At 36.5% G+C, this 25,412-nt stretch overlaps 1 protein-coding gene and 1 pseudogene across 4 annotated transcripts in view; both read left to right on the plus strand.

Annotated features, from left to right (window-relative positions):
• The window catches only part of FCHSD2 (FCH and double SH3 domains 2), a 274,562-nt gene that overhangs the window by 144,867 nt on the left and 104,283 nt on the right, over nucleotides 1–25,412 (plus strand). For all 4 annotated transcript variants that reach the window (XM_003780920.2, XM_023509932.1, XM_023509945.1 and 1 more), the window contains 3 exons: nucleotides 12,758–12,891; nucleotides 18,798–18,852; nucleotides 20,109–20,237. In XM_003780920.2, coding sequence (XP_003780968.1) covers nucleotides 12,758–12,891; nucleotides 18,798–18,852; nucleotides 20,109–20,237 — 318 coding nt within the window. The remainder of the gene's footprint in view (nucleotides 1–12,757; nucleotides 12,892–18,797; nucleotides 18,853–20,108; nucleotides 20,238–25,412) is intronic.
• LOC111723392 lies at nucleotides 7,593–8,386 on the plus strand (annotated as a pseudogene).

The following is a 25,412-nucleotide window of genomic DNA, read 5'->3' on the forward strand; positions in this document are numbered from 1 at the left end:
TGGCTGGCGCCTTAGCCGGTTGAGCTATAGGCGCCTAGCCATGTTTATTATTTTTTATTGCTAAAGGAATTTTTCCATTTATTTAGCTTTCATTATACCTATGTTTTTGGACATTACCACTAAGTCTGCAGTAAAAGTTAGCTTTTTGTTTTAATAATTTTCTTAGGTTAAATTTCCAGGACATGATTACTGGGTCAGAGAACCTAAGAGTTTGTAGGGTTTTGATGTATTGGTCCTGTTTTTATCTTTTTTATTTTTAATAATTTTAAAATTACTAACAAGTCTTTTGTAGAATGTATATCATATTCAAGGACCATAATTTTAATTTTTTTCAGTAGGATTCTGAATTCTAACATCTAAGTTTGTCATGATTTTATATGATCTCTTAGCCTTAATGTAAACTAATTTTAGCATTAACCCATTTATGCTGGAGATTGATTTTATAACAGTGAATTGTTTAGTTATATAGTATTCCAAAAATGGAACACTAGGCAAAACTCCTTTCACATTGTACATAGTGTATAAAATTGTATTTCTTATCTCAGGAGGTGGTGACACCTGCTATTCACTGTGATATTTAATAGGATACTTCATGTGTAAGGCAACATCACATCTTTTCATATTGAAAAGTGGAGTTTTTATGACATTCAGCACACATGTTTGCTTTCCCTGTTTGACTATCACATGATTCATGCCCTCATAATGTGAGTCAGTGTTACACTTCTGCCAAGTTCTAGAGGATGACTATAGGTCTCCAGATAATGGCATACCACATATCAATGAAACTCCAGAAAATCCACTGGCTTCTCATCATATGTTTTATGCAGGTTCAGAACATTTTGTATGACTGATTTGAAACAACAACAAAAAGGCTTGAATACCATTTCTTTCCACAGGTTAATGCCTGACACTTATTAGTGTTGTCATCAAGTCTGTCTACTCCTCCCATAAAAAGGTTATACATGTTTGGCAACTGAACTTGGATCTTCTTTTCTAGTTTCTGGGAATAATGATCAACGAGACACAAGGGATCGATACCAGCAAGAGATGAGGCAACAGTGACAGCACTGTTATCATTCCATTTCATTCCATAACTCCCAATTTGGAAGTTAGTCAAATCAAGGTTTACACCCTTGCTTACAACATGTAAATTGAAGTATATGACAATGAATCCAATGACCTTGTTATCAAGAAAAAGTTCAAAAATTTCTGTAGGAGTTCTCATTTTGGTGAAGAAATCATTTGGTGGTTCTATAACTCTGCCTGTTATAGGCTGTGCAGTTAGGTCAGCTTTTTTCTGTTTGCAAACAATTTTTGTCACTTTCTTTCTTTTTGCCTTTGGTAGACTGCTGTGGCATCATAGCCCACAGTAACCTCAAACTCTTGGATTCAATCAGTCCTCTTGCCTCAGCCTCCCAAGTGGCTAGGACTACAGATATGAGCCATCATACCCACCATTACTTTCTTTTTCTTTGATGGAGGAGGTTGCTGTGCAGTAGATATACATGGAACTTCATGGTCAAGAGAGTCCTTTTCAGGTTCATATGAGGGATCATCTGGGTCAGACTCAGCATCATAGCCATCTTGAATAAGATACACAGTGTGTACAACAAATAACCTGGCAGATTATTGATTGTTCCACCTTCTTTGTCTCCTGAGTCCTCATCAAAAACAGGTGCCATAGCATGTTCAGATGGTTGTATCACTATGGCACTTAATTCTATGCCATCATCTGTCTCTAAAAGGTTAGTGATTTCATGTAAATTTAGAGTTTGTAGCATATTGAGACTTGTAAAATGATTTCAACTAAAAAAGGGGAAAAAGATATTATTAGTCCTAGTTGTTACAGCCTTGCCTACTGCTCCAAAAATGAAACATACAAAATATCAAACCTATAACTAATACTATAATAATAATTTATTTTCTTTTTATAGCATAATAGCATAATGAGTAGAGAAGTAATTAAAAAAATTACTTAGTATAAGATGTAGTGCAGTAATGTTGTATTTATCTGTCTTTGGATGGTTCTTTAAAAATTTTCTGAAAATTTTTACCAAGCTCCCAGCACGCCAGTGTCTGTAGTAGTGACTATGTGCACCATATGATGACTTGTACCTTCAGGAACTAGATGTGTGAAAAATCAGACCTCAGCGATGACCTTGAACAGTAAGATATAAAAAAGCTCTATGTCACTATGATTCCAGTAGTGGAACAAGAGGCATAAGTATGTTAATGCACACTCCTGTCTGTGTCTGTTCATTGCAGACAACTATTGAGAAAGAGCTGTGCATATGTCATCAAGAATTTTCTAGGTTTTTTTTTCAGCTTTATTGAGGGATAATTGACAAGAAAATGTATACAGGGGTCAATATGAAAGTTTTGAGATACACAAAAATCAAGAAACTTAAAATCCGCATAGACAGAAACAAAGGAAGCCCTCCCAACAACACCAATGAGCTAAGGAAGCTGAAACTTGCTCAGGTGAATCAGAAAGGGTGCTGTTAACTGTGTTTCTTAGCAGTGAAATAATGGACCACAACACAGTCTGTCTCAAAACTTGTAGTGACCTACATATATTCTAGGTATACAACATGTTTTGATATATGTATACACTGAGAAATGAATAGCAAAATGAAGCTAATTAACACATCTGTCACGTCACATAGTTTTTTGTGTGTGGTGAGCATTCTTAAGATCTACACTCTTAGCAGATTTTAACTTTATGATATATTAGGTTCCAGAATTTACTCATCTTAAAACTGCAAATTTATACCCTTAGGTTAACATCTCCCCACTTCCCCTACCCTCTGACTCCTACTTTCTCTTTAATCTGCCATTTTGCTAAGGTCTGGTTACCTGAGGTTTTACATTAGCAAAATGGCAGATGCATGTCCGTAAGCCTGGGAGCACAATCCTGCCTGTATTTGGGATATTTGCTAAAATAGTAGATGTAGGTGCACTTGCCACATAGACAACAGGTAATTATATGAGATGATGCATAAGTTAATTTGTTTGACTATAGAAGCCAGTGTTGTATACCAGAATATCATGTTGTATACTTCAAATGTATACAATGAGAAGAATAAAAAATCAGAAAATTATAAAATAATTTTGCTAGATGCAGTCATCGTTATCTTCTAGAATATAGAAAATGTAAGATAATCATCTGTTCTCCTCAAAATATATTCTTCAGAGAAAAAATGAAGAGGATCCTTACATCAAAAGAGATATTAGAGAGTAGGGGTCAGAGGGCAGGAGAAATGGGGAGATGTTAACCTGAGGGTATAAATCTGCAATTTTAAGATGAATAAATTCTGGAACCTAATGTATCATAAAGTTAGGGATGGGGTAGGCTTCAACTGCTTAGAGTCTCACATCAACCATTAACAATATCCACACTCTGGCCATCACCATCCATCACACTGATATAAAGTCAGATAAAACATGATGCTTAAGGAATTTATCAAAATATAACTTAGGCAGCAAAGATATAACTTAGACAATAAGAACAACTACTGCTTCAACAACAAGGAACAGAGATAAGGAAGATTAAGGAGAAGGAGGAAGTGAGACAAGTAAGTAAGGGAAGGAATAAACAAGAAGAAATATGACGAGGAACCAATAAAAAAATCTGGCAGCATGAAAAAGAAGAACAGATCAAATCCCTGCCAAGGTATCACAAGGCAGCTACCATAGATGATCCCAAGTACAAAGAAATTATGGAAATGATGGATGGCAAAATAATGAAGGAAATTAAAGAGAAAGTGGAAAACCCACAAAAGGAAATCTAAAAGTGGACCCAAGAAAGAAAGACATGAAGAAATTAGAAAGAATGTATTGGAGATTAAAGAATTGAAGGATTCATTCAAGGAGTTTCAAAATGCAGTGCAAAGTTAAAGAATGTCAGAGCTTGAAGACAAGGCTCTTGAGCTAACTCAGTCTTTTTTTTTTAAGAGACAGAATCTCACTTTATCACCCTCAGTAGAGTGCTGTGGCTTCATAGCTCACAGCAGCCTCCAACTCCTGGGCTTAGGTGATTCTCTCTCTTACCTCAGCCTCCCGAGTAGCTGGGACTACAGGCACCCTCCACAATGCCTGGCTTTTTTTTTTGTTGTGTTAGACAGGGGCTGGGTTTGAACCCACCACCCTCGGTATATAGGGCCAGTGCCCTACTCACTGAGCCACAGGCGCCACCCGCTAACTCAATCTTTTAAAGAGGCAGGAAAGAAGAGAGTAAAAGCAGAGCAATCTCTTAGAGAATTATGGGACTTCATGAAGCATATAAACATATGAATTACAGGTATCCCTGAAGGAGAAAAGTGACCCAAAGGCATGAAAGCTCTACTGGAGGATATTGTAACTGAAAATTTCCCAAGAGTCACCAAAGATTCAGACATACTTCTTTTAGATAGGTATTGAACCTCCTTTTATCACAGTTCAGTCAGAGTATCTCCTAGACACATTGTAATGAACCTGACCAAGGTGAAGATGAAAGAGAAAATACTACAGGCAACTAGGGGCAAATTTGTCAGTGTGACAGCAGATTTCTCAACTGAAACTTTACAAGCCAGAAGAGATTGGGCTCCCACATCCAATATACTCAAACAAAACAACTTCTAGCCTAGGATTCTGTGTCCTCCCAAACTAGATTTGTTTCATTATTTGATGGAGAAATCAAATCTTTCACTGGTAAGCAATCATTCAGGAAATTTGCCACTACATGCCCAGCTTTGCAGGAAATACTCAGACCATACTACACAAAGACCATCAGTTGGACCATCAGCAAAATAAAGATACCCAGAAACTAAAGGTCAAAGCCTAGCTTCCACAATGGCTCAAGTGATAAAAACTAGGCAACAGACATCCACAAAAGAAAATTAACAAACTCTACCATATTTATCAATTCTCTGAAAAATGTGAACAACTTTCCCCACTAAAGAGGCACAGGCTAACTGACAGGATAAGAAAGCATAAGCCAATATGCTGTTTTCAGGAAACATATTTAACCTCTAGGTCTTAGAGACTAAGGGCAAAACAAGACTCAGGGTGAAGGGTTAGAAAACAATATTTCAAGCAAATGGAAATTTGAAGAAAGCAGGGGGTCTTGGTCTTATTTGTAGATACATTTAGATTTAGAGCAACAAAAGTAAAGAAAAACAAAGATGGACACTGTATGCTTGTCAAGGGAGCAATACAACAAGATGTTTCAGTCCTAAATATATAAGTACCCAACTAAATTGCTACCAGATTTATAAAATGAACCCTAGTGAGTCTGAACAATATGATAACCTACAACACCATTAATAGCTGGGGCCATCAACACCCTACTGACAGAACTGGACAGATCATCTAAACAGAAACTAAGCAAGAAGCAATGGACCTAAACATGACCTTAGAACAACTGGGATTAATAGACATATACTAAAGATACCACTCCAGTATTACTGAATATATATTCTTCTCAGCTCATGGATTATTCTCCAAAATTGATCATATCCTAGGACACAAAGCAAACATCAACAAATTTAAAAGAATAGAAATTATACCTCATGTCTTTTTAGACCACAATAGAATAAAGGTAGAATGCAACTCAAACAAAAACCTTTATCCCCATACAAAGTCATGAAAACTAAACAACTTTATACTGAATAACAGCTCGGTCAGGGAGGAAATAAAGAGGGAAATCATTAGGTTCCTCAAGCAAAACAACAATGAAGCCCCAGTCTATCAAAACTTGTAGAATCCTGCAAAAGCAGTCCTAAGAGAGAAAATTATCACATTAGAGGTCCACATCCAAAAAACAGAAAAAGGCCAGACGTTGTCGCTCATACCTATAATCCTAGTATTCTAGGAAGCTTGAGTTCAGGAGTTTGCGACCAGCCTGACCCAGAGGGAGACCTCATCTCTAAAAATAGCTGGGCATTGTGGCAGATGCCTGTAGTCCCAGCTACTTGGGAGGCTGAGGCAAGAAAATCACTTGAGCCCAAGAATTTGAGGTTACTGTGAGCTATGATGCCATAGTACTTCACTGAGGGTGACAAAGTGAACTCTGTCTCAAAAAAAAAAAAAAATCCAGAAAGAGCACACATCAGTAACCTAATGAATCATCTCAAGGAACTGGAAAAGGAGAAGCAAGCCAATCCCAAACCTAGCAGAAGAAAAGAAATAACCAAAATTAGATTAGAATTAAGTGAAATTGAGAAAAGAACCACTCAGAATAGTAACAAAACAAAAAGTTGGCTCTTTTAAAAGATAAATAAAATCAATAAACCTTTGGCCAGACTAACTAAAAACAGAAAAATAAGATTTTTTTTTTTTGGAGACAAAGTCTCACTTTTGTTGCCCCCAGTAGAGTGCTATGGTATCACAGCTCACAGCAACCTCTAACTCTTGGTATTAAGTGATTCTCTTGCCTCAGCCTCCCAAGTAGCTGGAACTACATGCACCCACTGCAACCCCCAGCTATTTTTTTAGAGACAAAGGTCTCACTCTGGCTCAGGCTGGTCTCGAACTCATGAGCTCAGGCAATCCACCCACCTCAGCCTCAGAGTAAGCCACCAAGACCAGCCAGAAAAATAAGATCTTTAATAGCCTCACTGAGAAATGATAAGGGGGAAATAACAACAGATACCATAGAGCTACAAAAGATCATCACTGATTACTACAAAAACCTATGCCCAGAAGTTTGAAAATGTGAAGGAAATGGACAAATACCTAGAATCACACAACCTCCCTAGACTTAACTAGGAAGGAATAGAATTCTTGAGCAGACCAGTACCAAGCACAAAAGTAGCAACAATTAAAAAGCTTCCCACAAAAGATGTCTAGGACCAGAGAGTTTTACACTAAAATTCTACCAGATTTCAAAGAAGAGCTTGTACCTATATTGCAGAACCTATTCCAAAACATTGAGGGAAGGGATACTCCTCAACTCTTTCTAAGAAGCAGATATCACCCTGATACCAAAACCAGTAAAGGACCTCCCCAAAAAGGAAAACTACAGACCACTTTCACTAATGAATATTGATGCAAAAATGCTCGGTAAAATCCTAGCAAATAGAATACAGCTATACAGTAAAAAATTACACATCACAATCAGGTAGGCTTTATACCAGGGATGTAAGGGTTGTTTATATATGCAAATCTATGAATGTAATTCACTACATAAACATAAGCTAAACCAAAGACCATATGATTGATCCTCTGAATAGATGTAGAAAAAGGATTTGACTGGGTGACGCCTGTGGCTCAAAGGAGTAGGGCACTGGCCCCATATACCAGAGGTGGTGGGTTCAAACCTGGCCCCGGCCAAAAACTGCAAAAAAAAGAACTGATATATGAGAGATTATAAATTAATATTAAAAAGAGTTATTTAAGAAAAAAGAAAGAAAAAGGATTTGACAAAATTCAGCATCCTTTTGTGACAAGAACACTTCAGAAAATAGGCGTAGACAGGCATTTCTTCAAACAGATAAAAGCCTTTTACAGCAAACCTGCAGCCAACAGCCTACTGAATGGAATAAAACTGAAAGCATTTCCACTTAAAACTGGAACCAGACAAGGATGTCCACTATTGCCACTACTATTCAACATAGTGCTGGAAGCCCTAGCCAGTGAAATTAGGCAAGAAAAGGATTACCATCCTTTTGGCCAGAGATGCTGTCTTCCAGTAATTCACCAAAATGACAAACACAAAGGGAAAGAGGAGAGGCACCAATAAATGTTCTCTAGGGCTTTTAGAAAACATGGAGTTGTTCCTTTGGCCACATATATGTGAATCTACAAGAAAGGTGATATTGTAGACATCAAGGGAATGGGTACTGTTCAAAAAGGCATGCCACACAAATGTTACCATGGCAAAACTGGAAGAGTCTACAGTGTTACCCGGCATGCCGTTGGCATTGTCGTAAACAAACAAGGGCAAGATTCTTGATAAGAGGATGAATGTTCATATTGAGCATATTAAGCACTCTAAGAGCTGAGATAGCTTCTTGAAACACGTGAAGGAAAATGATCAGAAAAACAAGGAAGCCAAAGAGAATGGTACTGGGATTCAACTGAAGCACCAGTCTGCTCCACCCAGAGAAGCACACTCTGTGAGAGCCAATGGAAAGGAGCCTAAGTTCTTGAAACCCATTCATTATGAATTCGTCGCATAATAGGCATACATTATAGCACACAGGAGAACCAAGAGAACCAGTTGAGCAGGAACATAAAGTGCTGGAACCTATTCCTCCTGAATTCATGACATAATAGGTGTACAGGATAACCAAGAGAACCAGTGAATAGGAACATAAGGTGCTGGAACCTATTCCCTATGAATTCATGGTATTGTAGGCATAGCAAGCTTTGTCATAGTTAATAGAAAGGCACCGCCCTCAGCTGCTGGAAACTTTTCCCTATGAATTCATGGCATAATAGGTATTAAAAATAAAAGGCTACTATACAAAAACAAAACAAAATAATTTTTTAAAAAAAGGATATCAAGGGTATCCAAATAGGGACAAAAGAGGTCAAACTTTCACTCTTTTCTGATGATATAATTCCTTAGAAAACCCCAAGAACTCAACCATAACACTCCTCAAAGTGAACAAGAAATACAGTAACATCCTGGAATGTAAAATCAGTAGCCTTCATATATGTCAATAACAGTCAAGCTGAGGATCAAATCAGAGACACATGCCCTTTATAGTAGCTTCAAAGAAAATGAAATAGCCTGGGAATATACCTAATAAAGAATATTAAGGAGCTCTACAGAGAAACTATGAAACCCTGAGAAAACAAATAGCAGAAGATGTTGACAAATGGGAGAGGATACCATGTTCATGGCTGGGAAGAATCAACATTGTTAAAATGTCTCTACTACCCAAAGCGATTTATAGATTTAATGTAATCCCCACTAACACACCAACATTATACTTTGAAGAGCTTGAGAAAAAGTTCTTCATTTCATATGGCGCCAGAAAAAAACCATAGACAACACAATTCTTAGAAGTACAAACAAACATGGAGGCATCACTTTACCAGACTTATACTTTACCAGGTTATACTACACGTCCATAGTGATGAAAACAGCATGGTATTGGCACAGAAATAGTGACATACATCTGTGGAATAGAATCGAAAACTTTTAAACGAAACCAGCCTAATATTGCTATCTGATCTTTGTTAAACTAAACAAAAGCCTACATTAGGGAAAATAATTTCTATTTAATAAGTGGTGCTGGGAGAACTGATTAGCTAAGTGTAAAAGACCGAAACTGGACCTGCACCTCTCATCACTTACAAAAATTGATTCACACTGGATAAAAGATTTAAATCTAAGACACAAAATGATAGAAAATCTGGAAGACAGTGTGGGAAAAACTCTTGATAATATCAGCCTGGGAAAAGATTTCATGAAGATCCCATTGGCATTCACAGCAACAATAAAAATAAATAAATGGGACCTGATCAAGCTAAAAAACTTCTGTACAGCTAAGGGCACAATTAAATAGATAACCTTCAGAATGTGAGACAATATTTGCATGTTATGAATTTGACAAAGAGCTAATAACTAACCAGGATCTACAGAAAAGAGCAAACGATCCCATTTATTAGTGGGCAAGAAAAATGAACAGAAGAATGGCCAAAAAAAAAAAAAAAAGGAAAAGAAAGAAAGAAAAAAATGCTCATCATACCTAATCATCAGAGAAATGCAAATCAAAACCACCTTGAGATATCACCTAACCTCAGTGAGAATAACCCACATCACAAAGTCCCAAAGCTACAGATGCTCGTGTGGTTGTGAAGAGAATCCTATTATTGGTGGAATTGCAAGCTAATACAGCCTTTTTAGAAAGAAGTATGGAGAATCCTGAAATAGCTAAACGTAGACCTTCATTTGATCCCACAATCCTGTTACTGGGAAGTAAAAAAATCCTGTTTACCCAGAAGTAAAAAAATTACCATAGGACATTTGCACTAGAATGTTTAACACAGTTCAGTTCACAAATTCCAACAATGTGGAAACAACCCAAGTGCCCATCAACTCACAAATGGATAAATAAACTATGTTATATGTATACCATGGGTTACTATTCAGCCATTAAAAAAAATGGAGACTTTATATCTTTTGTATTTATCTGGAAAGACTTGGAGAACATTGTCCTAAGTAATATATCAAGAATGAAAAACCAGGCATCCAGTGTACTCAATACTGATATGAAACCAGTAGATGAACAACTACATGCTCACAAGAGAAAAACACAATTAAATTCAAGGTGGCAAGGGAGGAAGGGGTGAAAAGGGAGAAGGGAGAGGTTTAGTAAGCTCTCAGCTAATGGCACAATGGCGCAATGTAGCAGTGTATGGCATACATCCTGGGAGAAGGCTCAACTGCAACTTGGACTTTACCTAACTAATGTAAAAATGTATCCTAATCGTTCGTACCCTTATACTAATGTGAAATTTTAAAAAATTATATTAAGTTAAAAATTAGTCTGTATAGCATATTTTGTTTTTGTAAAAGTGGATGTAAGCATGAGCTTATATATGCTTATTTCTTAAAGATAACATAAGAAAGTATGATAAGCCTTGACCTCAAGATGTTTACTGGCAATTGATGGGAAGAGGAACTTTCACTTTTTACCTTATTGTTTTCTGCTATTAGTACATTTTTAAACAGTCAATATGTATTATTTTTATAATATTTAAATAATAAAGTATTGCAAACAAAAAAAATTGACAAAAATATTTCCCCCCAAAAGCCTCACCAAGTCTTTCAACGTGGAACCCATTAGAAGAGGCATAGTGGAGTTTTGTTTTCATAATAGTACCTTATCTGGAAAATAATTTGGAAACTATTGTTATTGGTTTCTCTCAGTAAAGAAATAAGTATTGATGCCTTAAAAAAAATCTCAAATATAATACAATATTAATATTCGTAAATATACTCATGTTGTCCACAACTAAATCTCTAGACTTACTCATCCTATATATTTGCAACTTTGTACTATCGCCTTATTTGCTCCCCCACTGAACCCCTAGTAACTAGCACTTTATTTTCTACCTCTGTGCATTCAACGTTTTTTCTTTTCTTTTTGTAATATATTACAGGTCAGTAAGATCATGCTGTATTTTTCTGTCTTTTTTTGGCTTATTTCACTTAGATAATGTCCTCCAGGTTTATCCATGTTGTGGAAATGTCAGGATCTCCTTCTTTGACATAAATATTCCATTGTGTATATACAGGGTATCCATAAGTTTATATGCAATTTAAAATAGTTGTAACTTTCTAATTATTCCAGATAATTAAGATTGCTAAGCAAAGCAATTTAATTCTTTCTCTTTTTTTTGAGAAATATTAATGTCTGCATAATATGCCATCAATAAAATTCCTTTTAAGAGGTTAAAAAAAAAAGTTGTAACTTTGAAAGCATATGTGATTGAAAGAAACTGTACAAAAGATTAGAAAGGGAAAAAAACACTTTTTTTGTTTGTTTGTTTTTGAGACAGTCTCACTTTGTCACCCTTGGTAGTGTCGTGGCGTCATTACTCACTGCAGCCTCCCAACTCTTGAATTCACACAATTCTCTCATCTGAGCCTCCCGAGTAGCTGGGGCTTACGGGTGCCTGCCACAACACCTGGCTATTTTTAGAGACAGGGTCTTGCTCTTGCTCAGGCTGGTCTTGAACCTGTGAGCTCAGGCAATCCACCTGCCTCGGCCTCTGCTGGAGCCACCAAGCCTGGTCTAAGAAACACATTTTTTTATTGTCCTTGTTAATTTTCAACATGCCTACCATCATTTCTATTACAAATGCTAATATGATTCTGTAGTTCTCAGAAAACATTTTCAAGCTGATTTTCAGTAATACCAGCAATCATATTAGTTATCCTAGCTTGTAAGTCTTCTAAAGATTGAGGTTTGGTTGAATAAATGTTAGTTTTCACTAACATTTGAAAAGAAATGTACCCATGAAAAGAAACCCAGTGCAATCAAATCACATGTACTTACAAAGTTACAACTATTTTAAATTGTGCACGAAGTTAATGGACACCCTGTATGCCATAGTTTCTTTATCCATTTATTCATCAACAGTCACTTTGGTTGTTTCCCTATCTTACTTTTGTGAATAATGCTGTAGTGAACATGAGAGTACATTTATCTTATGAGGCAGTGATTTCCTTTTCTTTGGATATACACATCAAGGCTTTTCTTAACATAGGATTGTGGTGGTCAAAGGATTAAAGAACATTATTAAATAAATAATGAACAATAAATAAATAATAAATGTTTGTGATTCCCAAGTTTCCTGTTTCTGTCCTTCATCTTGGGCTTATCAATTCAGACTTCTCAGATGTCACTCCTTGCCAAGGGGTGAATTCTTCAGTACCCTTTGTACTATCAGTTACCCAAACAGGTAGAGACTTTATTAAGATTATGAAGAAATATAGAATTGAATTATTCTTTTGCCTTTATTACTATTATATCTCCACCAATAAGAGCATTTTCATAGTAGATCTTTTTATGCCTTACCTTAGTATCAGTCATCAACAGCTCTCAAATTCTCAAAGCACAGTTATAAGGCAAACTGTAACAACACTGAATGTAGTACTTGAGAGAGTACCAGCTGTTTACTGGATTTTATTTAGTAATTTGAAGGACACTTAAAAGTACTGATTCTTCTCCTTGGTTTCCATCCTGAAGGCATAATGTGTCATTTTCTGTAAGCCTAAAAGCTAAAATTGTAATAATTGTACTTTTGTGTTTTACAGTGTGTAGACCAGTTGACAAAGATCCAAACTGAATTACAAGAGACAGTGAAAGATTTAGCTAAAGGCAAAAAGAAGTACTTTGAGACAGAGCAGATGGCACAGGCAGTACGAGAGAAAGCTGACATCGAAGCAAAGTAAGTATGTGTTTTAGCATTTCTGAAGAATGATTATGCAGATGATGTTATTTTTGTTAATGCTTTGTTTCTATTAATACAGGCATAGACTCATTCTCAGGTAGTGGTGATTTCATTTGACTTTTGATCACATTTTTTATATTGGCTTATCTTTACTCAAATTAATATAACAAAATGGGAATATTTGATGCATTTGTTTTTTTTGAAAAGGAAAGACAGTAAATGAACATTATAATTACAGACTTGAAAGTTTATCAAAATTCTAGTTAAAGTTGCTGTGGTGTCTGAATATTAGGGTTTAAGAACTTCATTTTTTTGGCTCGGTGCCTATAGCTCAACCGGCTAAGGTGCCAGCCACGTACACCTAAGGTGGCGGGTTCGAATCCCCAGCCCGGACCCGCCAAACAACAATGACGGCTGCAACCAAAAAATAGCCTGGCGTTGTGGCGGGCGCCTGTGGTCCCAGCTACTTGGGAGGCGGAGGCAGGAGACTCACTTGAGCCCAGGAGTTGGAGGTTGCTGTGAGCTGTAATGCCATGGCACTCTACCCAGGGGGACAGCTTGAGGCTCTGTCTCAAAAAAAAAAAAAAAAAAAAGAATTTCTTTTTTCTCATGCTAGGCTCTAAATCAATTGTAGTTGGAAATTTCTGTGATCTGCGGGATGCCATTGGAGGGCTGTGGATGCATCAAGTAAACAAGAACACTGACCTCCATATAGAAAGCCTGCCCCAGGCACTGTTTTTTTCTTTTACCTGGAATTCCAATAAATATACTGTTTTATGTACACTCTAGCAATTGTGTGACTTTCCCTTTTAATATATGTGAATTTCAAGTCCTTTATTTTGAGAATAAGAGGAAAGTAATAGAGATTTTTGCAGTGATAACTTGAGGAATGGTAGAAAGTTGGTGAGAAAAAATAAACCTTTGATAGAGAACTATACTCGAAAAGATCTACGAGAAGAAGAGCTGAGACTTTAGTTCAATGTGCTGGCTGATGTAGAATATAGGAGTCTGAACTTCTAGTCATGAAATCAGAAAAGCTTTGAACACTTATGCAGACAGACCAGCAAGGAAGGGGGACTGTCTTTTTAATATGATTTTTATCTACAGGAAATTTGAGTAACCTTGTTAGTGTCTTGTGAAAATGCAAGGGCTCTTAGAAAGTTTATTTAGTGCTAAGAGATGGTAAATGAATACTCATCAAGTACTAGGTGTTACAGGAAAACATATTTAATATTTTCCCAGTTTTGTTTATTGTCTTTATTATTTTAAATTTTGAGCATATAAATTTTTTCTGTACTTTCATAGAGTCAGTGAGCCCGTCTTCTCAATAAGACCTCAAGTTTTTAAGTTAGGAGATCTCCATTGGGAATATCCAATCATCATGGTTTTTAGGCACTTGTTTTTTAAACTCCCCCAGATTCTAGAACAGAGAATTGACAGATTCCTACAGTGTCTATACCTAATTTAGCTAGAGCTCACAGTGTAAAAAAGGCAGACCACTGCCTTTTTAGGCTATTCCTAAAACATGTGGATTTGATGGTTCAATTCACAGAGCTGATCATAATTCTAACATGGTCCAAAAGCAGAGGTTATACAACAAGTTAGACATATTATTTCAATGTGTAACTTTTCTGGATAATTAATTCAACACAGAGTAAGAACTGACTCTTTCTCTCCATTCATTCACTAAGTGTTTGTTGTGTATTTATATTGGGTACAGAGATGAATAAGCTAAATTTTGTGCCCTCAAGGAGTTTCAAACCAAGAATTAGAAAATGTGTTTAAAAGTAACTTTATGTTTATTTATTAACAGTAAACTTGAAGAAATTAAATGCCTAAAGTCACTTACCTAGTCACTAATAATTTATAATAGTAATGTGAAAATACTGTTATGAAACCATAGAAAATATACAGATTAATTTTGCCTAACAATAAGGGAAGGCTTTATAGAAGTGACATTTGGACAGAATCTAGAAGAATAAATATGATTTTTTGAAGTTTTAGAAATGGGAAGGAAGATCAGGAAGTGGAAATGAAACTGGACTGCTTATATTATGGTTTTGATAGATGATTTAATAGATGGTAAGTAATGCACGTTAGGGGAGACCATAGAAGGAAAAAGTATACAATTTGAAGGAAATAGTGAATTCATTTTGAATATGTATATTCTGTAGCGCTTGGGAGACACTGGGTTAAATAAATATGTTTGTTAGGTAGTCAAATAGCTGAGATGAGAATTTAAGCCTGAAGATTTCACTTTGGGGGTCAGTTGCCTATGAAATCATATACACAATGAGATGAAAGTTGAGTGTAGAACCTCAGAGAATGTTAACATTTGAAGGGTAGCACACAGTATAGTCCAGTATTTGTGGAGTGTATAATTTGTAAAAATCTTGTTACTTTTTCTAGATTGTAATCTTTGGGGGGAAAGTACTGTCTTTCTCTATCACGAATACCTACCATAATACCACACAAGAAGCATATAAAGAGTAGCAAATAAAGCAAAAAGTTATTTGGGTAATGATTATAGAAAAAAAAAAAAAGAAAGAACTGGAAATACCCTAAACAGTCTTTCTTACCCAAAACAGGCTTTCAGATTTGAGTTTGTATAGCACTCTGGGAGGCCGAGGTGAGTGGATTGCTTGAACTCAGGAGTTTGGGACCAGACTGAGCTAGAGTGAAACCCTGTCTCTACTAAAAATAGAAAAAAACCGAGGCAAGGGGATCGCTGGAGCCCAACAACTTGAGGTTGCTATGAGCTATAATGCCACAACACTCCAGTCAGAGCACCAGAATGAGACTCTGTCTTTTAAAAAAAAACAACAACAAAAAGATTTGAGTCTGTGGTCTTTGCTTTTCTAGATTAAAATAAATAGGAATCTGATTAATAAAAACAAGAACCCCATGAAATATGAATATGATAAAGTAGAAATAACACGAATATCCTAAACCAGTGTTTTGTTTTTTTTAACAGTGGGCAAGTAGTTGGGATGCACATGTGTTCATTTCTGAGTGTTTTCTCTCTTGTTAGAAAGATTAAAAAGCTGCTCTTGCTATCCTCTTCACACTGGCTCTGCAGATACTGGCTGGTCCTTCCAGTCCCAAGTTGGTTCAATCTGACTTCAAGGGGCATAGCTGCCAGCACATGCATTGAATTCTCCCATAACAATCACCATGACACTGCAGTCAAGACAAACATTGCAGCTTAAAAAAAAAAAAATCACTAATCCTGGGAGTTCCTTGTTTCTTAATGTTTGTTGACACTCTCCATGTAGTTATCTCTAGTTATTTGGGTAAAACCAACATAATTTTGGTACAGATTGTTAGATTATTGTTCCCTTCCCAAACTGAAAAGGATTGAGGGAGATAAGAATATTAGAGTGGCCCCATGATTACATTAATGTACACAGCTATGATTTTTTTTTCATTTTTTTATTAGATCATAATTGTGTACATTAATTCTCTCATAGGATACAGTGTGTTACTTCTATATGCAGTTTGGAAAACTCTCATCCAGGTGGCCAACATAGCCATCATGTCTTTCTCATAGTTGTTATGCTAAGACATTTATATTCAACCTTTAGACAAATTCACCTGTACCCAAATAGAATAAACTATAGGCATGATCCCTACGATATCATTCTCTTCACCCACCCTCCCCCTCCCCTCCCCCCTCTTCTTTCCCCGTATTCTAGGGCTCCATTTGGATTGTAGCTTTCCTAAGATAGCTAACAATTAGTTTCATAGTAGTGTTGAGTACACTGGATACTTTTTCTTTCATTCTTGAGATACTTTGCTAAGGAGGACATTTTCCAGCTCCATCCATGTAAATATGAAGGAGGCAAGGTCTCCATCTTTCTTTGTGGCTGTATAGTATTCCATGGTGTACATATACCACAATTTATTGATCCATTCATGGGTCTATGGGCACTTGGGCTTCTTCCATGACCTAGCGATTGTGAATTGGGCTGCAATGAACATTCTGGTACAGATATCTGTATTATAGCATGATTTATGGTCTCCTTGGTATATACCTAACAGAGGAATTACAGGATCAAATGGTAAATCTATATTTAGATCTCTGAGTGTTCTCCATATGGTTTTCCAAAAGGGATGTATTAGTTTGCATTCCCACCAGCAGTGTAGTAGTGTTCCCTTTTCTCCGCAACCCCGCCAGCATCTGTGATTTTGGGATTTTGTGATATGGGCTAATCTAACTGGTGTTAGATGATATCTCAGAGTGGTTTTGATTTGCATTTCTCTGATGATTAAGGATGGTGAGCATTTTTTCATGTATCTATAGGCCATGTGTCTGTCTTCTTCAGAGAAGTTTCTCTTTAAGTCTCTTGCCCACCCTGCGATGGGATCACTTGTTCTCTTCTTGCTACTACGCTTGAGTTCTCTGTGGATTCTGGTTATAAGACCTTTGTCGGAAGCATATCCAGCAAATATCTTTTCCCATTCTGAGGGTTGTCTACTTACTTTTCTTACTGTGTTCTTGGCTGTGCAGAAGCTTTTTAATTTGAGGAGGTCCCAGTAGTATATTTTTGATGTTGCTCAATTGCCCGGGGGGTCCTCCTCATAAAATTTTCGCCCAGGCCTATTTCTTCAAGAGTTTTCCCCACACTTTCTTCTAATGTTTTTATAGTTTCATGTCTTAAATTTAAGTCTTTAACACAGCTATGATTTAATAATAATAATAAAAGAATACTAGAGTGGGAGAAGATTAAATAGAATCAAAATCATCCAGGGAAGAAGGGTTCAAAGACTTAGTACGCTCAGAATATCCTTAAAAGTGGAAGGTGCACACAGACAGTTACCCAAGAAAGAAGAACTTTTACTGGGGGAAATAATGGAAGTAAGGGCTTTCTAGAGCCTATAGCTATACATTCCTGGTGTTACACCCTTTTACACACAGCGCTGAAAGCCTGCTTTACCCCTGCCTCCATAGGTAGGTTAGCCTTGGGTTTCTCTAACCGTTCTTGCAAAAACTAATGTACATTTGTATGATTCTGAGAATAACCTATAGAATGATGATTCTTGGTTCATTAGGAGACACCAATATATTATGGTGTATTCTTTGTCAATTGTTTTGTCATTCAGTATATTTGTATTAGTTCTAATACTTCTAATATGTTACTGTAATATTAAATTCTTCCTGTAGCAAAATAAAGGAAAATAATAATTGCTCTTGGTTTTCCATTTTTTGTTTTAAAATAGTTGTCTTGGAAAAGAAATCACTTAAAATAATTTAGGCTCGGCACCTGTAGCACAGTGGTTATGGCACCAGCCACATACACTGAGGCTGACAGGTTCATACCCGGCCTGGGCCAGGTAAACAACAGTGACAGCTACAACAAAAAAATAGCTGGGTGTTGTGGGGGGCACATGTAGTCCCACTCACTTGGGAGGCTGAGGTAAGAGAATATCTTAAGCCCAAGAGTTTGAGGTTGCTGTGAGCTGTAATGCCATGGCACTCTACCTAAGGCAACAAAGTAAGACTCTGTCTTGGCTCGGCGCCTGTGGCTCAAACAGCTAAGGCGCCAGCCACGTACACCTAAGGTGGCGGGTTCGAATCCCCAGCCCGGGCCCGCCAAACAACAATGATGGCTGCAACCAAAAAAAAATAGCCGGACGTTGTGGCGGGCGCCTGTGGTCCCAGCTGCTTGGGAGGCTGAGGCAGGACACTCGCTTGAGCCCAGGAGTTGGAGGTTGCTGTGAGCGTGATGCCATGGCACTCTACCCAGGGGGCTTAACTTGAAAAACCATCAAAAAAAAAAAAAAAAAAAGACTGTCTCAAAAAAAGTAAAAAATAAATAAAATAATTTAGTTATATATTTGGTAATTTTATTATGATATAATTTGATAATTTTATTAAACATATTTTTCTATTTTTATTATAGATCTAAACTTAGTCTTTTTCAATCAAGAATCAGTTTACAGAAGGCAAGTGTAAAGGTGAGTCAAGTGTGTTTCACAATTAAGAAAAACCTCTAAGTTTATAAAACAAATCTTTTTGAGGGGTGGAGTTGGATTATTTCTACCTTACAGAAGCATTTCAAAGTCATTAACTCATAACTTTCCGTCCTAGTTCGTGGAAGATTATTTTTTTTGTGCAGTTTTGACTGGGGCTGGGTTTGAAACCGCCACCTCCAGTATATGGGGCCAACGCCCTACTCCTTGAGCCACAGGTACCGCCCATAGTTCTTGAAAGTTTTTCACTTAGATGTTAGCACTGTGGACACAGCTTACTTCTCAAGAGTGCTATAGGGATAAGTTTCTATATCTTATGCTAAGCTAGCCTGTTTTTAGCTCTTAATCCAGAAGACTTCGTTAGTCCAGGGGTTTTAGGAAGCTCTACAAAATCTGTTTCATTTAGACTTATACCCCTGTGCAGATATTCTGGGCCAGATGCAAGTGAGTTTTGCCTGTGAAACCTTCCATCTGTGGAATGACTAAGCTTAGTGACCTGACATTGGCTTTCAGGCTCCCAACTAGCATGTAGTTCTTCTGGCACATTGGGAGAGGTTTTTTTTTTGTTTTGTTTTGTTTGTTTGTTTTTTGAGACTGAGTCTCACTCAGTTGCCCTGTGGTTGAGCACTGTGGCATCATAGTTCACAACAACCTCAAACTCTTGGGCTCAAGAGATCCTCTTGCCTCAGCCTTTCTAGTAGCTGGGACTACAGGCATCTGCTACAATGCCCACCTATTTTTAGAGACAGGGTCTCACTCTTGCTCAAGGTCTCACTCCTGAGCTCAGGCAATCCACTGGCCTCCACCTCCCAGAGTGCTAAGATTATAGGTAAAAGCCACTGCTCCCAGCCCAGGAATGTTGATTTTTTAAAAACTATTTTCTAACTCTGCTAGATTTACCCATGACTTCAAAGATAAGGTACTTAATTTTGGAAACTTTTATTTTCCCTTCTGAATAAAATGAGCAAGATATTTTGAAGTTTTCTAGAAAGCCTTGAAAATATATTAAGTATAATTAACAAATATTTGGAAATGCTCTTACCATGTGTAACAGGTCTAGACATCACTGTTTCATTCCTCATTAGTGATGAGTAATTGTTACATACACATAAATGTTTTTCCCACATGATAACCTTTATTTTTGGTGGGAAGCCATTGATTGTCAACTAAAAGTAGTATTCTTATGTGTTTTATAGTGCAATGCCAGCTTACATTGATTTTTTTCTTTTATTATGTTTTAGTTAAAAGCTCGGCGATCTGAGTGTAATTCCAAAGCTACCCATGCAAGAAATGATTATCTTCTTACTCTAGCAGCAGCAAATGCACATCAAGATCGCTACTATCAAACAGATTTAGTTAACATTATGAAGGTAATACAGTTTTAATATTTGTGGTAATTTTGCTTTATTAAAAACAAAAACAACTCACAAGTTTGGTGTTGGGTATATGAATTGCATCTATAGGATAGTAGTCAAGCTACTTTGCATTTTATTGGAATATACTTGATACTGGTTGGGTATTTTCTGTTTCAGATAATTCAGAATTAATTTTTAGTGTAAGAAAATGTTTAAAGCCAAATCACAGTAAAGTATTTCCCCAACTATGGCAGATATTTGCTATGTAGTGGTTATTGATATATAAGATATAAGACAAGATTGTTATAAAAGAAATGAAATAATAACTCTTAAGCTGGGAAACTGCTTTTAAGCTATTTTCTGAGACTCAAGTCCTTAGTATCAATGAAGTATTGAAGGCAAGCAGAATATCTTCTGAATCATCAGAGAAAGACTGATATCTCAGAGTAGGTATTTTTTTTTTGGCCTTCCAACTATGTCTAATATATGCTAATTATGTTGACTATCTTTATTTTACAAAACTTAGATTTTTAAAAATTTCATAATTTCTAATTTATAGGTAAAATTATACATTAATGTTTTATGATTGTGAGCTGTCTATGGGACAAGAAAAAAATGTCTAGTAGTTTTATGAAGATGTCTCTACTGTGGGTATTATTCTGAGATGTAGGCAGATTGGATTACAGTTTTTATACCCAACCTTGATCTTGTCTTTCCCTGTTTATACCACTTGTATGTATCTTTAACTTTTACTGAAGTAAAGAGAAAGGGTTGGAGGAGAAGAAAACCTTTTAAACTTATTTCCAGGTTTGCTATTGTTGCTGGCAAATAAGCTCTGCTTTAGATGGTATCTCATTCTCTCCTGTTTTGTCAAAAACCCAAACATTTTTATTATTTTTTCTTTCTCTTTTATTGTCAATCCATCCCTCTCAAATATGTTGTTCTTAATGACTATTAAACAAACACACTGCTATAGTTGAATTGCTTGCTTTATGAATCAGCAATTGAGAACAGGGGGACAGCAAGAGCAGGTGCTCTTTTTTCTATAATGGCAAGAGATCAAGTCTGGACAGAAACTACAATTTCTTTCCTTGAAAGTAGAGACAGGACATTTCATGGAACCTTCAGGGGAAAACAAAGAGTGTTGGATGATGTCAAACTGGACCAAGAAGTATCTTATTGCAAATTTTTTTCTTACCTTTTTCTTCACTGCCTGAAATTACCATTACCTAGCTTCTATTCTGTTGTGACTTCTGCTGGTTAGAATACGCATTAGAGGCTCGGCACCTATAGCTCACCCGGCTAAGGCGCCAGCCATGTACACCTAAGCTGGCAGGTTCAAATCCCCAGCCCAGACCCGCCAAACAACAATGATGGCTGCAACCAAAAAAAAAATAGCCGGACGTTGTGGCGGGCGCCTGTGGTCCCAGCTACTTGGGAGGTTGAGGCAGGAGACTCGCTTGAGCCCAGGAGTTGGAGGTTGCTGTGAGCTGTAATGCCACGGCACTCTACCCAGAGGGACAGCTTGAGGCTCTGTCTAAAAAAAAAAAAAAAAAAAAAAAGAACACGCATTAGAATATAGCGACAAGGAGTTGTTTTGGCATCCCAGATGAGTAGATCAATACTCTCCATACGTGTTCCTCAAGGTGTTAGAGGTGTAGATGTTTAGTGTCCTAATAGGAGTTACATAGTGCTTCAGTTTTGTAAGGACTAACTGGAGGCTTGACTTACATGGTTTCTAAGGGGAAATACACACTCAATTTCCAACATGTTTAGTAAAGATGATTTTTAGCACAGCTTGCACTTAAAGTTGTGATTCTTTATATTCTAGGTCTAATCTACCATTAGATCAAAGCTGTATATACATGTATTTTTCCTTATAAATATTTAAAAATAAATATTGTCATAAGCAGCAGCAAAAATAAAATTCTGTGTTTTTAAAAACTGAATCTATAGCCAGAAAAGATGGCCTTCAGTAAACCAGGAATGGGACCTTATTATTTGAAGCTCTGCCCTCTACCAAAAACAAAGAAGTTAATTGGCTTGTCCTGTGCTCAAATTCTTATGTATTCTTGAACTTACTTTGAAGTCCTCATGCATATGTTTGATCAGAATTAGGAAGGTCATGCTTTAGTTTATTCATTTCATGAAACATTGTACGGTACTAAATTGATTAAAAATAGATGCAATGCCTACAAATAGAGGCATTGTCTCTTAAAATGAGAAAACATACTCTCGGTTTTCATGTAATGAAACTTATTAACGTAACTTATTTTCTTCTTCATGCTAATTCTGTAGTCTATTGCTGCAGTCCCTAGCCCCAAGACATGAACTAATACCACCTCCCTGCCTGCAACATCCCTTGCTCTCCCCAATCCCCCACCCCAACACAGGAGTTCAGCAGCAGTTATAGAGCAAAGCAGCTTCGTCTGTATTTACAGCTACCATCTACCCGTCATCTCTGGCATCATCACCTGAGTTCCGCCTAACACTCCTACCTTTACCCCCTGTCTGTGGAAAAATTGTCTTCCGTGAAACTGGTCCCTTGTGCTAGAAAAGTTGGGGACTGCTGGTCTACCGTATTGGAAAACTCCCCTCAATCTTGTTACTAGCTACTTAGTAAATTTAGGTGTTTCTTCAAAATATCTACTTTTGTGAATTGGTGTTAAGGTGATAATCCCTAGTTAAAAATCTTTTTTTAAACAAAATGATATAGATAGTTTAGAAGATGAGGATCTGATTCATTGATATAACCATATACATTTAATAGTCATAGTGTCCCATCTTCTGGCTTTGGAAAGAGGCAAAAATGAGTGAGATACACTACACATTCTCAAAGAGCACACTATGTTGGAAGAGAAAAATATATTGAAATGATTACAAATTAGAATAATGAAATCACTAACTGCTGAAGGACCGTGCCAAGTAATAACAACAGCTGTTATTTTTTTTCTGCTTTATGTTGCCCTGATATCATCCTAATCACTTTAGACCTATTATCCTTTCTTATTTTCTTCTTTACCCTGGTTTGAGTTCAGAGTCATTATTTAAATAATACTCTTGGCAGTACCCATAGCTCAGTGAATAGGGCACCGGCCACATACACTGAGGCTGGTGGGTTCAGCTAAAATCAACAATGACACCAGGCATTGTGGCAGGCGCCTGTAGTCCCAGCTACTCGGGAGGCTGAGGCAAGAAAATCACTTAAGCCCAAGAGTTTGAGGTTACTGTGAGCTGTGATGTCATGGCACTCTGCCTAGGGCAACATAGTAAGACTCTGTCTCAAATAAATAAATAAATCTCTAACCTATAATCTTTGCTCTTCTGCAAATGAAATGAAATCCCAACTCTGATGAATCCACATAACCCAGATAACCAGTTAATCTGCATCTAAGTAGCAAAGTACTGCTGAAGAAAATTCTCAACAAAGCAGACTGGTGATCATAAATTAATAGAGAAACCAGTGGAGCAGTCTCAACACTGCTTAGGTATCCTGTCAATATTGTTCCACCACCTGCTTTTGTCTATATTCAAGACTCCTCCAAGGAGTCTCAGGAGCAGAATTGTTCATGTCTCTTTTTCCTTCAGCTTTGGATCATATCTTGTCCATTCCTCCCTTCTTAGGAACCAAAACAATTGGTTTTTGTATTTTCTCCTTATATTTCCTAGACAGGATCTTATGTGTATTCTTTTGAGTTGCATTTCTTTAGCCTGGATTAGTTGTCTTCTGTGCCCAATGCAAGCATTATCTTGAGATCTTCTTTTGCTTCTTTCCTGTTGGACTTCTAGTTTTCTGTATCATATGTTTTCATTTTTCTTGGTTTACTTTGTCCTTTGGATCTAATGTTTTAGAGGCTCAGTGAGGTCCAGTTAATATAAATGATAACCAGGACTTATATCAAGATCTCTTTGACCACAAAACCTAGGTTTTTTCCATATTCTTGTCTACATACCATTCCAATCTTCTTGATAATAAAAGTTAATACAATGAGCAGTTGTATACCGAAAATGACATAAATTCTGGGAGAATTGCAAAATGAAATTATCAATTGAAAATTACAGATTTTCCCACGTTCTAATTATTTTGAAGAGTATAAGTACGTAATTATCTAAATACAAGTATGTAGACAGGCATCCCCAAGGAATATTTTTATTCCTTGTGCCAGTACTGATTAGAATGGACACTGATGATACTGCTCTGTCTGCATATTTTCAGGCAGAATTTTTTTTGAACTCTAGACTAAAATAAACAAACAAAAAGCTATTGCTAGATACTGGAAATCAGATAACTGATTTCATCAGATCTGTAGAAAGCAACATAGCTGGGTACTGAGAAGTGAGGTAATTTGTTCCTCAAATGTTCTTTTTTATTAGCATGTTCTTATATAAAACTAATATTTTTCTCTTTTTTGGTGGAATATTTTCTTTGTGGTTTGGGTAAGAAAGAATGAGGTACAATGCATCATAGTAGAAAAGAGAACAAATGTCAATTTAATAATTTTAAAAGCTTAATAATACTAGAACCCTATTTCTAGACAAATGATTATCTTCAGTGAAAGCTAAAGATATATGGACTAGTTGATAATTGGGCAAAATAATAAAAACTAAACATCTTTCTGTATGACAGAAAATATAATTTGATGTGTCTTTTGCAAATTTTTTTGTCAAATAAAGAGTCAAACATTATTGATGTCCAGGTCCTTTTTCATTGATGCATAATAATTATACATATTTATGGGATACATGTGATATTTGGATTCATGCATACAATGTGTAATGATCAGATCAAGGTAATGGAATATCCATTACCTCAAACTTTATCATTTCTTTGTATTGGGAACATTCTAAACCTTCTCTTGTAGCTATTTTGAAATATACAATAAATCATTATTAATTATAGTCACACTTCTATGCTATCAAACACTAGAATCTGTTCCTTCATCTAACTATACTTTTGTACCTATTAACCAGCCTATCATCGTTCCTTTCCCCTACCTTTCTAACCTGTGGTAACCAACATTCTCCTCTCTGCTGCTATGTATATCTCCAAAAGAAAGAAAATTAATATGTTGAAGAGATGTTTACATTCTCATGTTTAATACAGTACTATTCACAGAAGTAAAGCTATGGAATCCACCGAAGTATTCATCAATGGATGAAAGGATAAAGAAAATGTATTTTTTATATATA

This window comes from Otolemur garnettii, unplaced genomic scaffold, assembly GCF_000181295.1.
Source record: "Otolemur garnettii isolate 467f Iridium unplaced genomic scaffold, OtoGar3 scaffold00001, whole genome shotgun sequence".
Taxonomy (NCBI): domain Eukaryota; kingdom Metazoa; phylum Chordata; class Mammalia; order Primates; family Galagidae; genus Otolemur; species Otolemur garnettii.